The sequence below is a fragment of the Nilaparvata lugens genome, chromosome 2 (genome assembly GCF_014356525.2).
Source record: "Nilaparvata lugens isolate BPH chromosome 2, ASM1435652v1, whole genome shotgun sequence".
In the NCBI taxonomy this organism is placed as follows: domain Eukaryota; kingdom Metazoa; phylum Arthropoda; class Insecta; order Hemiptera; family Delphacidae; genus Nilaparvata; species Nilaparvata lugens.
The window spans coordinates 31,156,932-31,173,456 of record NC_052505.1 but is presented as its reverse complement, the minus strand read 5'-3'; the positions used below and the strand labels follow the sequence as shown (position 1 = coordinate 31,173,456).

The window sequence follows — 16,525 nt, the reverse complement described above, 5'->3', positions numbered from 1 at the left end:
ACTAGTTGAACTGAATCAAGTTGCAAATAAAATCAAAATACTATATAGTACAATTAGTTTAATTGGTACATTGTTTGGTACAAAATATATACAAACACACTTATAACTAAACTAGCCTGGTTGAAATTCGAATAATCACAGTTGCTCTCCTGTAAATCAAGAACCGTTGCCTTTTGAATGTTTTTTCCAAAACTTTTTCACTTCATCATGCCCTTGTTTGGTTACAACCTGAAACATAATCCAAACAATTAAATACAGACATCAAAATTTACAGCTAACAAATTGGTAAAAATTATTTTTTGTTAAATACACAATACTGTCTGCTTGAGAAACTTCTTGTCTGCAAACAGGAATGCTTTAGATACTCGTGATGTTAGAATTTACGAAATCTGACAAGAGAAACATATCAAATTGTTTCTTACATCTTATTAGCTGACTTAATGTAAGTATAGACGTATGTGCCTTCCACCTACTAGATTAATCTCTATTGAAAACCTGATAAGAAACGTTTGAAAGTTGGACTGACCATAGTTCGGCGCCTATCATTCTGCCAGGTGAGCACGCCTATGTCCTGAGCATAGTCCCTGAGCACTTCGAAGTCAGCCTGTGACAAGAACTGGCTGTAGAGAACTCCCTCGGTGAATAGGAACCGGTCACGTTCGTTCTACAAATTAACATAATCACAACCATGAGAAATTAACAAAATATCATTTAGCCATTGTGAATAACATACATTTATTGTCCAATTAAATGCATATTAAGATAATGTATTAATTCCACCATTTCAACATCCAATTATTATTTATCAAATCAAAACATAATGCATGAGTTTTATTATTTTTCACAGTGCGACGAGATTATTCAACGTTTAACATAATTTTAATCAATTGCCAAGCAAGTGTTAAAGATTAAAAATTATAATATTTAGGATACTGTGAATTATGAGGTTTGAACTATTGACTATCAATATTAATAATCTAAACATACAAAACAAATGAAATATAATTAAAATAAAAAACTATTAAAAAACAATAGAAAATACAATTTACTAAACGGTGTGGTGTGCTGGAAAGATTTCAAAAGACATGTATGTATTTTGTTCTTGACTGAGATAAATGGAATTAAATTGACATGATCAAGGCGTTCATTATTTTATACAAAACAAATAGAAGTCGAACTAGGTTGAAACATTAGTGTGACTCATTTTGAATTATCCATAACTACTTTAAGATCACACAATATAATATGAAACCTATACTTTCGAAGCATACCTGCCACAGCTGTATCTGATCGACGATGGTTGGCGGAAGAGTGGGGGGTCCGGCCTGCACCATGCGTGGATGCGCGTGCAGACGCAAAAAGCCCACCATCTGCGCAGCTGTCACTCCGCTGCGAAGTGCCATGCGCACTGAGTCCCTGGTTAGGATGCCCACTGCTAGGTTCGGAAACCTACAAAAGAAAATTACGTTTAGTCTGATCAGTCCATAAACTGTGGAAAAATTATTCTTAATACTTTAATCATGATTTGAATATCACTTATGGTATGTGCAAACACCCATCTATATATATAAAAGCGAAATGGCACTCACTGACTGACTGACTGACTCACTCACTCACTCACTCACTCACTCGCAGAACTAAAAATCTACCGGACCAAAAACGTTCAAAATTGGTAGGTATATTCAGTTGGCCCTTTAGAGGCGCACTAAGAAATCTTTTGGCAATATTTTAACTCTAAGGGTTGTTTTTAAGGGTTTAAAGTTCGTCTTTTAGCATGTATATTCTTCTTCTCCCAATCTCTTAATTATAATTGAAATTTCCATATCATATGTTACTATAGAACTATAATCTAACAGTTGACTATTAACAGTTGTTAACTGGCAACTAAATTAATAATTTTGCCAGGTTGGCATTAAGTTGAGCTGACTTTGTTAGGTTGGTACCAAGTTGAAGATTTAAATGCATTTATCGCGGAAAAATTGATTGGGCACTGCTACTTCAATCCTGGGAATATTATATTACTAGCCGTCAGGCTCGCTTCGCTCGCCATATCCGTTTAGCCAGACGTTTAGTCTGGACCCCCGACTGGATTGTCCTAACATATGATAAAAATTCTCAAATGAAAAATGCAGGCGAGCGAAGCGAGCCTGCTGATCTCATTCTTGGACGATCCAGTCGGGGGTCCAGACGTCTAGACGGATATGGCGAGCGAAGCGAGCCTGACGGCTAGTAGAGAATAAAATTGGCTTAAGCGAATATTTTGTGGCGTAGGCCTAATTTAATGTTGCAAAGTTCAAATTTGCATTTAGCGCTCAAAAATACAAAGGAATCAGTTGAAAAAATACTTCTACATTTTTTTTATTCTGAATATAAAATATAAATTATTCTGAAAATATATTTAGAGTTTTAACTTCGCTTTCCCGTGGTTTGGAACCTACTCTCTCTCTCTGACAACATCTCTCATGATCCGTCTCATTACCCACGCACAAGCCTGCAAACATAGCTACTCGACTCCAAAAAAGGACAGTTTTCACCATGTTCGTGGATTACAAACGAGATTTTATAGTTTGGATTATTCAATATTATGGCCTAAGCTCTCTAGTCTTGGCATATCCACAAAAATGATTAAGACTATCAAGTCCATATATGATATTGCAGTTGTACAATTGAACACTGGCTCGGAATCGAGAATCAATGTCACCAAATGCGTCTTGCAGGGTGATTCAATGAGTCCTCTACTCTTTTCAATGTTCATAAGCGACATTGTATCCTTTTTTGAAAATCGAGGATGTAAAGGAGTTATTTTGAGGGGAGACAGAGATCTTGTGGCGCTGCTATATGCAGATGATCTTGTAGTTCTAGATATGACATGGAGGGGTATTAGAAGAGCATCAGATATTTTGATGGGATACTCTACGTTGAATAATCTGTAGGTGAATGTTCTAAAAAAAAGTGATACCAGTAAGAAGAGGTGGTTGAGGTAACAGACAACAGATCACTTTTCAGGATCAGCAAATTGAAACTACAAGTAGATATTGCTACCTGGGAACGGTTTTTTCTTCATCTGGACTCTTCTCTTCAAATATGGACGAGGCTAGTAAGAAGGCGCGGATGGCAGCAAATAAACTAAAAGATATATGTATCGCTACAAGAGTAAGCCAATTGGAGACAATTGTACGACTTCACCAGTCTATTGTGGCATCTACCCTTTTGTACGCAGCTGAAGTCTGGGCACCATCTTACTGTGACAGGATTGAATCAGCCGATAAGCATTTCTTCAAATCACTCTACTTTTGGAGAAAGAATACCCCAATGCACTATATACGCGTTGAGTTAGGATTGAACCACAGTGAGTGTATAGTCCTGAAAAAAATGCTGCTGATGTGGTATCTGAAAGTAAAGAGAATGGAGACCGGGAGGCTGCCAAGAATATGCCTTGAGAGACTCCAGGAGTTGGATCTGATGCTCGCAAACAAAGTGAAATATAATTGGATATCTCAACTAAACCAAAAACTTCGTAGTGCTGGACTTGAGAATGAGCTACATAGAATGGAAACCAGGACAGATGTAATTCGAATATTGGAAGAATATAAGAAAAACAAAGTCCTTATAGACATCAACCGGGAAGTGAACTCACGCTACAATAGGCTTTTCCAGCAAATAAGCAGTCTAGGCACAGGAGAGCTGTACTTGAGCTTTAGAAGAAATATATGGAAAATACGCCTCATCAGTCAACTGAGATTAGCCCAACCATTTGTATGTTATTTAAAAATTCACAATAATACACATTATATGAAAAATGTCACAATATCTCAAGTCAGGTTACATGTATGCTTGACTAAACATAGTTTCAGTTTGTGAACAAATTTCATTTCAAGCTTGTTTATAGAAGGAAACCTGACTAAGAGTCAAACCCGGCGAAGGTATCAGAGAATGCAGCTGAGAGTGCTGAGAATAATGCACGTATTAAACGGGGGAGTAGCGAGGGTAGGGTGGAAGGAGGCGAGAACAATTAGATACATGCATAAACTCCCACACACTCTAACACAGAGGGTTTTTAGATGCATATTCAAACACTCTCAACCACCTACTATGCTACCTTCAGATACATTCTTTGCTGCCTTATATGCTCTACGATTGCAGCTCTACTGTGATCCTGAGAACGGTTCAAAATTCGTCTCTCAATACTGCCCTAATATAGTCCGTAATAAGAAGTAGAAAATCATGAATGACCTGTACATCATCTCGCAGAAGAGGCCAAGCAGTGCGACCTGCAGGTTGGAGTCGGTGTAGGCGTAGACGCGGTAGTTGGTTTCGACAACAATGTATCCCTCCCTGGCCGAGCCGTGACTCGCAGACCTGTTATCGCCCGACGCCATATTGAGAGCCAGCTGTGTCGGGTAAAATCTGCCTGCTTTCCTCTTAACACAAAAACACAACAAATTATCACTAAGCCGACCAGAAGATGACAAATGTGTTACCATACTCGAGTATTTTGTGAGTAATATTGAACAAAATATTGGACTACATTAATTTATTCAACTAGATTACAAAAAAAAACTGTTTAGGTCTAACTTGATCCTACTGGGTTGGAGCCATGTTTTGGTAAGTTGTTCTTAACATCAGGATTATACAAAATATTAAGAGAATATTGAAGGGTTCACCCGTTTTCATCTCTCAACATCTTTTTAATTATGTAATTTACAAATCAATAAATAAATAGTGGAAAGGTTCACAATCGTACTTATTGAATTAGTCGTGGTTCTTATGGAGTAAGAACATAATTTAAGTATGGACATATTTAATTTAAGTTCATGTAGGCCTGCATATCAATATGAAAGAAAAAATGTCAATTCAAAAGGAATGATAGTCGATGATGGTAGTCACCATTAGACCCAATTTACACATAGGTTTCATCCAAACTATTCATCTCGCAAATTTGAAATTGATGAAGTTATAAAATGTACTGAATATATAATGATGAATAGTTTGTAATGGAATGTATTAGAATTCAACTCACTTTTCTTTGGTAAACCAGTCCAAATTCTCGCAAATGCTGCAGAAACATCAGTAGACCTTCGCTCATTCCATCTGTGCTATAATCCTAGAAAAGAAAATAGATTTAATTCTACATTTTAAAAAGAGAAACAATGCTACACATCAAGTTACAACCATATTTTTCCAGTCACTAGGAAGCTTTCAAAAGGGATACGCTTCTTATAAATGTAAAACTTGACCTACTGCACATTTTCTAGCTGTGGCGGTACAGTTGTGGAAGTACAAAGAAATATACAAGAAATATTATTATTTCATTCAACTTGCAATTAAAAGGCCAGCCTCAAGAAAAATCTCGACGTTCATGTGAAATCTGTGAAGATTTTTCAATTCACAATTTGAGATTTTCCTCAAGGTCGAAGGGCCTGAGGCAGATCTTCGGATTAACCATTGCTTAAACTTTACACAGCATACCATTATCAGTTTTCTTTTTTTTCTCCTCTCCTTCTCAGCCTTTTCCCACTCAGGTGGGGTCAGTCAGGAGTGGGGTTTCGAGTCAGTCGCTTCCAGGAGTCTCGGTCATGGGCCTCGTTTGGTGTTGGTCCCTTCTCTGCAAGATATTGAGCGATACAATTTTCCCATTTCTTCCAAGGTCTTCCCCTCCTCCTAGTGCCTTTTACATCTAAGTGGTCGATCTTTTTCCCCATATAATCGTCCTCCCTTCTCTCCACATGTCCGTACCACTGCAGTAATTTTTATTATATTTTCTTTGATATTTCTGTAACCTTCATTCTGTTTCTTATTATTTAATTTCAGATTCTATCCCTTCTAGTTACGCCGCAGCTCCACCTCAGCATCTTCATTTGACCTCCAGTCTGAGTTCATGGGCTTTTTTAACTGTTCAGGTCTCCGCTCCGTATGTCAACCATGACTGTTTCATAGATTTTTCCTTTTGGGTTTTCATTCATTCTTCTATCACAAAGTATTCAAATCATCATTATCAAAACTTAACTTAATTAAAATAACAAGGAATGCGCAATGTTTTGCACATTGCTTTCCAAGGGCAGTAAGCACTGCCAACGTTTAGACTAAATTGGACCAGGACGTGGCTTAAACTTAAAGTAAAACGTTAAACTGAGGTAGAGTTAACTCAAAGTAAACATCATTTTGCTGATCCAGTCACTCGCCGGTCCCATAAATGATGGACTATCGAGGTTCTATTGCAGTTACTATTTGAATTTATGAATATTTCGTCGTAAATAGCTGACCTTGCCGAGAGTACTAAAGCTGAGCTGGAAAAGGAACGTGAGACACTCGACCAGGTTGAGGCCTCTCGACTCGACCGTGTCCAGGTATTGCAGGATGAAATACCATACTTGCGCCGGTGTGTCCAGTAGCAGGAACTGAAAGCCTTCACGGGTTATCACAGGACTGCCATCTTCTTCATCTCTGACAAATACAACAAGCAATAATTACCTATTGGAAAATGGATTTTTATTATAACAACCACAATTATGAAATCATACAACTATTGCTAATTGAAATTATGAGCCCCTCAAAAACTATAATACTTTGGGGTTTAGGTAGACTGAAGAATACAGATATATATGCAATGATATTTTGCAGCACTGAATATTCTTAGACCATGGATCACTAAGAATGGTCAGAATGCCTCCAACTTCCAACTACTAACATGATGAGATGAATATGAAAGAACTATTTTGTATCTAGATTATGAGCTTCTGAAATTATAATTGCATTGATTTTCATTAGGCCTATGCTGAATAATAGAGAAAAATTCAATATTTTCAGTAATAATTGATAAAGGATACAGAGAAAGTGGCAATGACATTAAAATATTTTCCGAATCATTTCATTTCACACTCGATAGCGGCATTATAGCCTAAACATGTCGGGTCTATGAAAATGTAAGGTAGGGCTACTAGTTGATTCATCAAAAAATATTGAGTATCCCTAGAAGATATCGTACATCAGAAATGTATTTTCATGTATCAAATCATAGATATTTTAACAACTTTTATTAAATATTTCATTCTGTACAGACTTGGTAAAATAAAATATTTGATGATCATAAACAATCAATTATCTACGATCTGAATACTGTATCTGATTAAGTTAAGGGTCAAGGGCTAAGTTGAGTGATAAGCAGGGTTAAGTGTAACAGAGGGCCCTAACTTCGCCCTCCTGGGTTTCAAATGGAGACAGCAAATCAATCAATCATAAATACAGAGTGAGTCATATTTATGGGAACCCTTTAGTAAGTTGGTGACTGTTGTAGATATAATACTGTAACTTTCAGGATAAGTTATTGGTCGAATACTCTACCTTTTGACGTACAACAGAATTTCAATCCCTCATAAGGGAAAGACTTAGGGGTTGTAACTCGAATATTTTAAATGTAAACACCCATTGTGTAGTACATAATTTTCAAGGCCTTTCTAAAGCAAGAAAGATTACATCAATAAAAATGTTATGCTTGTATCCAAAATGGCGGCTGATTGAAGTTTTGAAGAGTTTTTTTAAAGAAATTATTGGTAAAGTAACGAAACTTAAAACAAAACTTTTTCCAATGAATCATGAGACACATTGAATAAACAGGTTATTTACTTAGTAATCTGTTTACTACTATTTACATTTCGTTTCAAAAGATGCTCGAAAAGTAACTATCCTAAAAGTTACAGTATTATATCTACAACATTCTCCAACTTATTGAAGGGTTTCCATACATATGACTCACTCTGTATGTTTGTGTAATGGTGCCCTAATATTTTTGATGTTAGTCAGTCACAAATATATCAACATTATGACAGTGTGATGGGATGATAACCTACCTCTTCATGAGGCCGGCATGTAGGAGAATGCGGACGGCATCGGCGGAAATGCCCTCCTGCTGTTGTGAGCCGACCATGTAATGCAGCACACACTCCCACCGCTCCATCGCGTACTTGTCCAGGTAGCTCACGTCACGCGGCTTAGCGTCCGCCTCCAGCGCAGCAGACATTGTCCACGCTTTCCCACTAGATCAATCAACGTTAATACTTGACAATTGCATCATAAGTGAATACATGAATAAATAACTTGTGAAATGACATATGGAAAATTGGATAAATAGCTAAATTTACAGTTTCTAGAGTTATAATAATTACAACTCAAATCATAATGATATTTTTCAAAAGTGCACTAAGTCAGGTGACTTAGTTCGGTTTGGAAAAAAATCTACAGATAAATTCACTTAAAATGTCATAAAGAAATGGTGCAGAGAAAATTGATACAAAAACGATTGACAATAATGGAATCAACTTGAGTAAAAGAAATAATAATTTACAGTTTGCAGTCAAATTTTTGTATTATTGAAAAGTTACATTTTTTGACTTAGTACGCATTGGAATCCACCTCTTCAATTATACAGGATTGATTATTCATTCTTTGGGTCATAAACATTACACTATTGAAAACACAAACCATTGATTTCTATGATTGTGTTCACACACTGTTAGATTAGTGTCGGCCTGTCTGCCAATGCCAATGTGTGAACACTTTCATACGACACTTGTTAGCCTCTAAACTCTTTGTTAACAGCAACTTCACAAAATTACATTTGAAATTGACTCACCCGCCAAGCAGTGCAATTTTTGCGTTCTTTTTGAAAGTTGGATTCAGGATCCATCCGGGCAAACCACCTTGAATACTTGCTTCCTGCCACACCCTCAATTCGCTCAATGTGCTCGCTACTTCTTTATGTTCTCTGTAAAATATCATTTTTAAAACATTAGAAATCAAGAATAAAATGTTTTAGTTCACGGTTTACCTAGCATTAATGTTTGAAAGTCATAGGGAAGTATGCTCATACTATACCTCAATTCAAACTGTAAGTGTAAATGTTAGAATTAAATACATACAAGCAGGCGCTAGTTTAAGTTGAGCTCAAGTTCACTTAGGATGTAGATAAAACTATTTTATTTTATTAAGTTATAAAGCGTATTTTTCATCACTTTATTGTCTATCATAAAACTTCTTCTAGAACATCGTATTTATTATAAAAAATTGAAGATCTGCTAAACAAGTGAATGTAGTAGGCTAGACCGAATTAGGGGGTTGATCACTAATGGAGTAATTTGGATGAGTACGTTAAACTATCGTTCCCGGCTTATATATTACTCCCATTGACATTCAGGCTGGGTGGGACCTCCCCGTAAGAGGGAGATTACATTAGTCAAGCTTGCTTGAATAAAAGTTATGGGCTGATAGTATGCATAGTACTCACTAAACGTCATTACATGGAGTGCCTTTTTCTGGAACTGGAGTATGTTTTACACATGCGCCGAATGCCCGCATATCAAGATGCCATACTGAATGTGGCTGGAAAATACTGCATGATACAGCAACAGCAGGCGTTCAACACTAAGTAGTCCCCTCATCTTAGATGATGTATATGAACAATGCTCGAGGCTCTTGCCAACCTTGGTGATATGAGACACCCATGATAATTTGCTATCAATACCAAAACAAAGTAAAGTCACAGACTCGGCAGCGAAAAACTCTGTTCTGCTGAGAGTACACTCTATCTCCTAAGCCTTTGTCTCATTCAACGTCAGCTTATTATTGGAAAACTAGGCCACTTCTTGGCCTACAAAAGAGTTCCTGAGCTTTGAATTTGGCATCAAAGGGGCGTCTGCCCTGACCAATGATGGTGGTGTCATCAGAAAAAAGTAAGTTAGAACCATCCATACCAGGTGCAAGTCGTTTATCATCAACAGGAGAAGCAGCTGACCAAGCGGAATTTACTTTTACTCAAGTACCCGGAGAAAACTTTATCTCTAAATTAAAGCATGAATTATGTAACTATCCATAAATTAATGTAACCAATAATACATTCATCTATGGGTAAGAATAGTATATTTAGGTCTACATAAAGTCGTATATGAGGATAATATACAATTTATTGAAAAAATACTTACTGAGCATGTAGCTGAGAAACCCAAGAAGCTATAACTGCTTGAGGTACCGGCTGCTCTACAAACAACATTCTAATAACATAATGTTTGGCAATATCTGGTAGTTCTCTGAAAACAAAATGCAAAATAAATGATTAGGCTATTATACAATAAAGCTGAAAAAACTCAACCTTGACAAGAAAAGCACAACTATTCACCTTAGTTGAAGACACTTCAGCTGAGCTTAACTATTCAGGTAAAGCTCACCTCATGGCAACATGGAAGAATTCTTTGAGACGTTGGATCTCTGTTTGAAATTTTCGACTCGTACAAATAATGACAAAATAATGTTCATATGTGGCGAATTATTTGGATGCCAGCTCTCCTAGCTCTCCAGTCTTCCACAAATTTGCAGCAGGGTTTGGAAATTTTCATTGGAAAGAGGCTGCCTACTAGGGTTAAGGCGTGTCTGGATACAGCAATCACTAACTTGAATACATGTGACTATACAGGATGTTTCAGAAGTAGTGTCGAATATGCTAGAGTATTGTTCCTGGATGATAGGAGACTGCAAATGTCGTATTTGAAGTGTACGAAACTCAGCGGTTATCCTTATAACTGCCATTTTGTTTTTTTACTTGGGAATTTTTATCTCAAGAACGAAATGTTGTATTGATCTGAAATTTGGCATGAATATTTATGCTATAAAGACTCAACTTTAAAAAATAAAATAAGAAATTCTAGATTTGAATTTTCAAAATGGCGGCCATTTTAAATTTTTGATTGCAAATTTCACGAATACCGTTCACTTTACAAAAAATGTACAAGAGACAAACAAGTTAGCAAATTTTATCAATATTTCAAGGATATCTTATTTATCAAGATTGGTCAAAGAATAACAGAAAAATCCATTCTTTTCGTACTGCATGCATGACTATGAACAAACAAGATTATCTGAAAAACATAGTAAAATCAGCTGGATGACCATTATGGAGCCATACCGAGTTTCAAAGCTTCATCTTAAATACAATTGGAATTGAAAATTTAATATTGATGTTGATGTTCAAATGGTGACAAGTGGTCATGCATGCAGTACGAAAAAAATTAATTTCTTTGTTATTCTTTGACCAGTCTAAATAAATAAGGATAAAATTTGCTAACTTGATTGTCTCTTGTACATTTTTTTGTAAAGTTTCGTGAAATTTGCAATCAAAAATTTAAAATTGCCGCCATTTTGAAAATTTACATCGAAAATTGTTCATTTTATTTTTTTAAGTCTAGTCTTTATAGCATAAATATTCATGCACAATTTGAGATCAATACAACATTTTGTTGTTGAGATAAAAATTCCTAAGTGAAAAAACAAAATGGCAGCTATAAGGATAACCGCTGAGTTTTGGACACTTCAAATACGACATTTGTAGTCTCCTATCATCCAGGAACAATACCCTCAAATGTTCGACACTACTTCTGAAACACTCTGTATGTCGGATGTTGTGGGCCCATTGATTGCTGATCACTATGGTGTAGTGTGCCGGATCATAAAGTGATCAAGACACAGGCATATAAATTATGTGTTTAAACATAGAAAAATAAATGTTGACAATATTGCATGCCAGAAGGAAGCCTTACTAAGGATAGACTGGGATGGCTTTGTCCTGCATGCAGCTTGCAGCACTGCTGAAGCCAGAGGAAACTTTTTCCACATTCCTGAATATTTGTCAAGGTGTTTATTAAGGCGCTTTCCCATTGAAATAATATAGCAGGTCGAATCTCATGAAGAATGGGTCCAGATCAGGCTAATCAGGTCGAGACTGGTGTACTGATATTGTCCTAGATAAAGGCATAATGATGATTTTCAAAGACTATGTGGAAAATTTAATCGGTTCTATAGAAAGCAAATGGATCTAGCTCGGAGAAATTGTAATGTCATATTCATAGAGACTAAATCATCATCTAGGTCTCAAATTCAAATTTTGAATGAAAATAACACGGAGCCTACACAATTTGTTGAACGTGAGGCTCCAGGTATTGTGTCATGGAGGATGATAAGCCATGTACATGTGGAGAGAATAGTTGAGAGCTACAGGATTTCTCAGAGTCGAGATGTGTATGGAGTTTCCTCGAAGTTAAGGTGGACATTGCGGCAGTTCCTTTGGCAAATCAATGGCTGTCTTTGGGAAGGTGTTTTCCCCGATGAGCGGAAAAACTCGAGAACTGTGCCAATATATAAGAAAGGAGATCCTAATCTTTTAAAAAATTACAGGCCGGTGTCCATTGCCCCATGTTTGAATAAATGATGGAGTCAGTTGAGAAGGAGCAGCTGGTGAATCATTTAGAGAAGAATTCTACATCGACGATGATTTCTTCAACATTTCTTTAGCTATATTTTTTGTTAGAATTGGACTTGCTTACCAATTTTGCTTGTTTATTCATTTTTTCTCTTTCTATTTTTTCCTCTCTTTCTCCCCCATCATTCCATTTTTCACTCCTCTTCACCTTTCATCCTTACCCTCATTCCTTCACCCTTCTCTTTACCCTCTACCAGCCTATTACATGGGAAACCATTGTTGGCTATCTATTTTTCCTTTCATTCTATTCAACACGTCACACTATCTATAAAGCCTGTTTTTTGTATCTTTATTAGGAAGGTGCATTTTTGATTTACTGTTTCTTTACATTTATTTTCATGTGTGGTCTATTTGAATTGGAGTACAAGAAAGGAGCCTCCACGAAGATTGCGATCCATGAGATTAAAGCAAAAAAAAGCAAACGAAAGCGAATCTAAACAAGTTTTGAGCAATCGGGCGTACCCTGGTAACGACAGTAAATTACTGACGGCCAATCCTTCAACCACCGAGCAAAAGGCAAATGTCCCACAAACCCAAAAAAAGGCACTTTTCAGAGCCATCTCTGGCGACTACAACAGGAAACCACCAGTTAGCAAAAATAGTAGGATCACTACTGCAGAACAGACGCTTCTATGTCAGCTTTGAAGGGGAAAAAAGCCGGTGGAGGAACCAAAGAAATGGACTTTCCCAGGGTGGTGTACTGTCACCCCTTCTCTTCAATCTGTACACCAATGACCAACCTATCTTTGCAGATGTAGACCACTTCTTGTATGCGGATGATCTTGCATTAGCTGTTAACCTAGCGCCGCAGTGCAGGATTGTATCTCACAGCTTGGCGTTGTTGTCATTTGAAATGGGTGTCTGGCTTGGAAGTGTTTAGGCCGCATTGCAGGATGACTGTTAACGGTTGCCGGAAGATCAACAGCTGGGTTTTTTTCGTGATAGAGAAATTCTGATTGCAGATACGTTCTCAGCGACCCCAAGTTTAGCCAAAACGCTCAGAATGTCAACAATGTTTTTAAATAATTAAAAATCATCATGAAAATTCATTAATATGGTAGTACACCAAGTTTCTGGAAACTTTTTACTGGTGACTGGAGTTTATAGGCAACACAAAAATAAAAATAATCGTGAGAAAGAAAACTGCTGATGACGCGAATAAGACCGTCACTCCATTGTTCTTTTGTCTCGGCTGCTTGGCTGAGCCTGGCTGGAGGGATCAAATAACCGACTGGATTGATCTTTCGTCTGTCCGCTAGGCAGAACTACGCCGACCATTGCTGGGTGGAAGATGTTACTGCGGCCGCTCGCATTCCCACCAACGCTGCTATTATTTGCTGTCTCAGCGCCTAGTCCGAGTCAGACAAGCATCCAGCCTGCACTACGGAGCTAGGTTTAGGGATCAAACTTTTCCGGGAGTTGAGAAAAACTTACAAACGGCCTGCAAGGTCTGACAGAGTACTATAGAGCAAACTCCCTAGAACCAAATCCAGCTAAAACAATAGTATGCGCCTACCATTTGAAATCTAGGAAGCAAAGAGACGTCTGAATGTTACATGGAACAACCAGCTGCTAGAACACTCAGAGATGCCAAAGTACCTTGGAGTTGTTTTGGATAGATCGCTTACATATAAAGCTCATTGTCAAAATACAATGCTCAAAGTGAGCACAAGAAACAATTTGGAAACTTCGAAGTAGTAAATGGGGTGCAAAGCCAACTGTATTATTAAGCACAGCCAAAGCACTATGCTACTCAACAGGTGAATACGCATGTCCTGTGTGGAATAGGTCAGCACATACCAAGAAGGTCGACACAGCACTTAATGAAACCTGCCGCCTAATAACAGGGTGTATGAAACCTACTCCCATTGAGAAGTTGCACAGAGCAGCAGGCATTGAAAGACCTGGAGTACGCAGAACTAAAACTGAATACATAGAGCGGTTCAAACTTTTGATGCACGTCATGTAATTTACCAAATGGAGCAACCACCACCTTCAAAGCTAAAATCTAGGAAGGGCTTTATGGACTCTACATCTGCCGATCCACCTCCATGGTTCCCAAAACAAGCACTAATACCCTCAGGACTTGACCTGGACTGGCGAACATGGGCGGTGTTGAACCAACTCAGAACTGGAGTTGCGCCAACAAGAGTGAATCGGGCTAGATATCATCAAATAGATAATGGCGACCTGAACTGCGAGTGTGGGGAGCTCCAGGACACTGGACATCTCTTGGAGTGTGCCCTAAGCCCAACAAAATGCACCATTGATGACCTGTGGTAGGGAAATGCCGCTGGCATTTAATGCCTTTATCGCTCGGACACAAAAAAGTAAAAAGTAAGTGTGTTGAATTGAAAAGGTTGTTTGTAGTGATCCAGCATAGATTTAGAAAAGGTACTTCAACAGCAGTAGGCTATTGTCTTTTGTGGAAAGGGTCTTGGCTGATTTTAAGACCAGAAATTCTTTGGAATTTGTGCACAGTGATCCGACCAAGGCCTTTGATTGTGTCTCACATAAATTTTTGCTGAGGAGGTTGCTACAATTTGGTGAAAATATAGCGTACCTAACTAAACAAATTCATCTAAAATGTGATAGATTATAGATGTTTATAAACTATCATAATTTATAAAACTTAAACAAGAAGAACAAGAAGTTCACCAAAACAAATATACTTACTTAAAAACGGCCAGACAAGTGGTTGGATGATTGTAAAGTCTATCAAGCACACCGGTCGGTAAAGTTTTCAAGTAATCGTGAAGATTTTTACACTGTAATGTTTTTGACTTCAAGTTGAGCCGAGGAGTTGATTTGCTATGTTCACCCATGGTTATAATTTATTTTATAAATTGAGATAACACGATATTTCAATTAAAAACAACAAAGTAATGCATTTTACATAACATAACAAAAACCATACAGCAACAAGCAAAAGCAAAACATAAATTTCCGAAAAATTAAAAGTCGAAGAAAGAGGTCGAGAATTTCTTGCAGACAGTCGATTTATTGAGTTGACATTGACTAATTCAACCAAGGATGATAAAGCTAGTATTCGACTATACCGTACTAGGGGGAAAATCGACTGTTCGATGGGAGAGCCGATAGACATTGTCAACTCTCAATTCGATAAGCAGAAAACAAATAATCAACTTTTGGACTTGCTGCTAACCAAATATCAAATATATGTATTATATCAATCTATTTCAAATAATATTGCTTATCTGGTATTCTGGGTTTTGAGTCAGATTAATCATTCAATACATCGATATAAACCTATCAATAGTTGTTAAGATTGTAACGATATAAGATAGTCGATACCTTAGACTGGTCTGGTCTGAGATCGATACTATCGGAATACTGGTATATTGACAATTAAATTGGTAGTATAGTATCGACTCGAAGATATCAATGTTAAAATAGATTGATATCGAAATCCCTCTAGCGGCGTACGTACGAGCGTTGCCTCTTATGAGGCATGCGGCTATGGGCGTGCGTTCGCCCGTCAATACGCTATTCACAGAGGCATGTGTGGGAGCACTGAGGAAGAAAATCCCTTTCTATAGTGAGGTCCACGTTATAATGGCAGTGGAAAAGGATAGAACAATGTTGCCGATTATCTGTCTTGTCAATGATTTCTATAGACGGTAGCTGATACAAGTTTATTGATGTCATATTAACTGTTCATTCTCGTTTGAAATAGTCAATTATATTTTATAAGGCAAGAAATTATATTTCTCAATCATTTCTTGATGGATTCTTATGATTGAGACAAAATATTTGATTTGTTAATTGATCATCCATCATACATTCAATAATTTGATTTATGTATATTATTCATTGGTAATAGATGATACAGCAACAGAGCAAAGCGAGAAAGAGATAGCCCTATCTGCTTTGTTGAATAATAAACAAGAATATCCTATATAATGAGGTCCATGTTAAAATGGCAGTGATTAGCGATGGTATTGCTATCCTTGTCTATAATTCAACAAAGCAGATAGCGCTATCTCTTTCTTGCTTTGCTCTGTTGCCAGGTCGTTTTTCAACAATGCAGAATCAAAAATTGATTAATATATAAACAATATTGATTAATATAATATATAAACAAATATTAATGATTTTCTTAAATTTGACATTGGAAACTGCTCAATCGTATCCTTTGCTGATGATACCGCTCTCACTTTCACCGGCAATTTCTGGGAGGACGTGCGCTAAGGCCTTAGCGCA

At 37.2% G+C, this 16,525-nt stretch overlaps 1 protein-coding gene across 1 annotated transcript; it reads right to left on the bottom strand.

The window, feature by feature from the left end:
• Positions 1–41: 41 nt before the first annotated feature.
• LOC111047787 (general transcription factor IIH subunit 4) lies at positions 42–15,494 on the bottom strand. The gene is made up of 10 exons (XM_022333628.2): positions 14,978–15,494; positions 9,975–10,079; positions 8,630–8,761; positions 7,848–8,033; positions 6,264–6,444; positions 5,021–5,104; positions 4,234–4,421; positions 1,272–1,449; positions 527–664; positions 42–228 (listed from the first exon to the last, which is right to left on the bottom strand). Exons 1-10 carry the CDS (start codon positions 15,124–15,126, stop codon positions 157–159), a joined length of 1,413 nt encoding a protein of 470 aa, XP_022189320.1. The 5' UTR covers positions 15,127–15,494; the 3' UTR covers positions 42–156.
• Between the last annotated feature and the right edge of the window lie 1,031 nt (positions 15,495–16,525).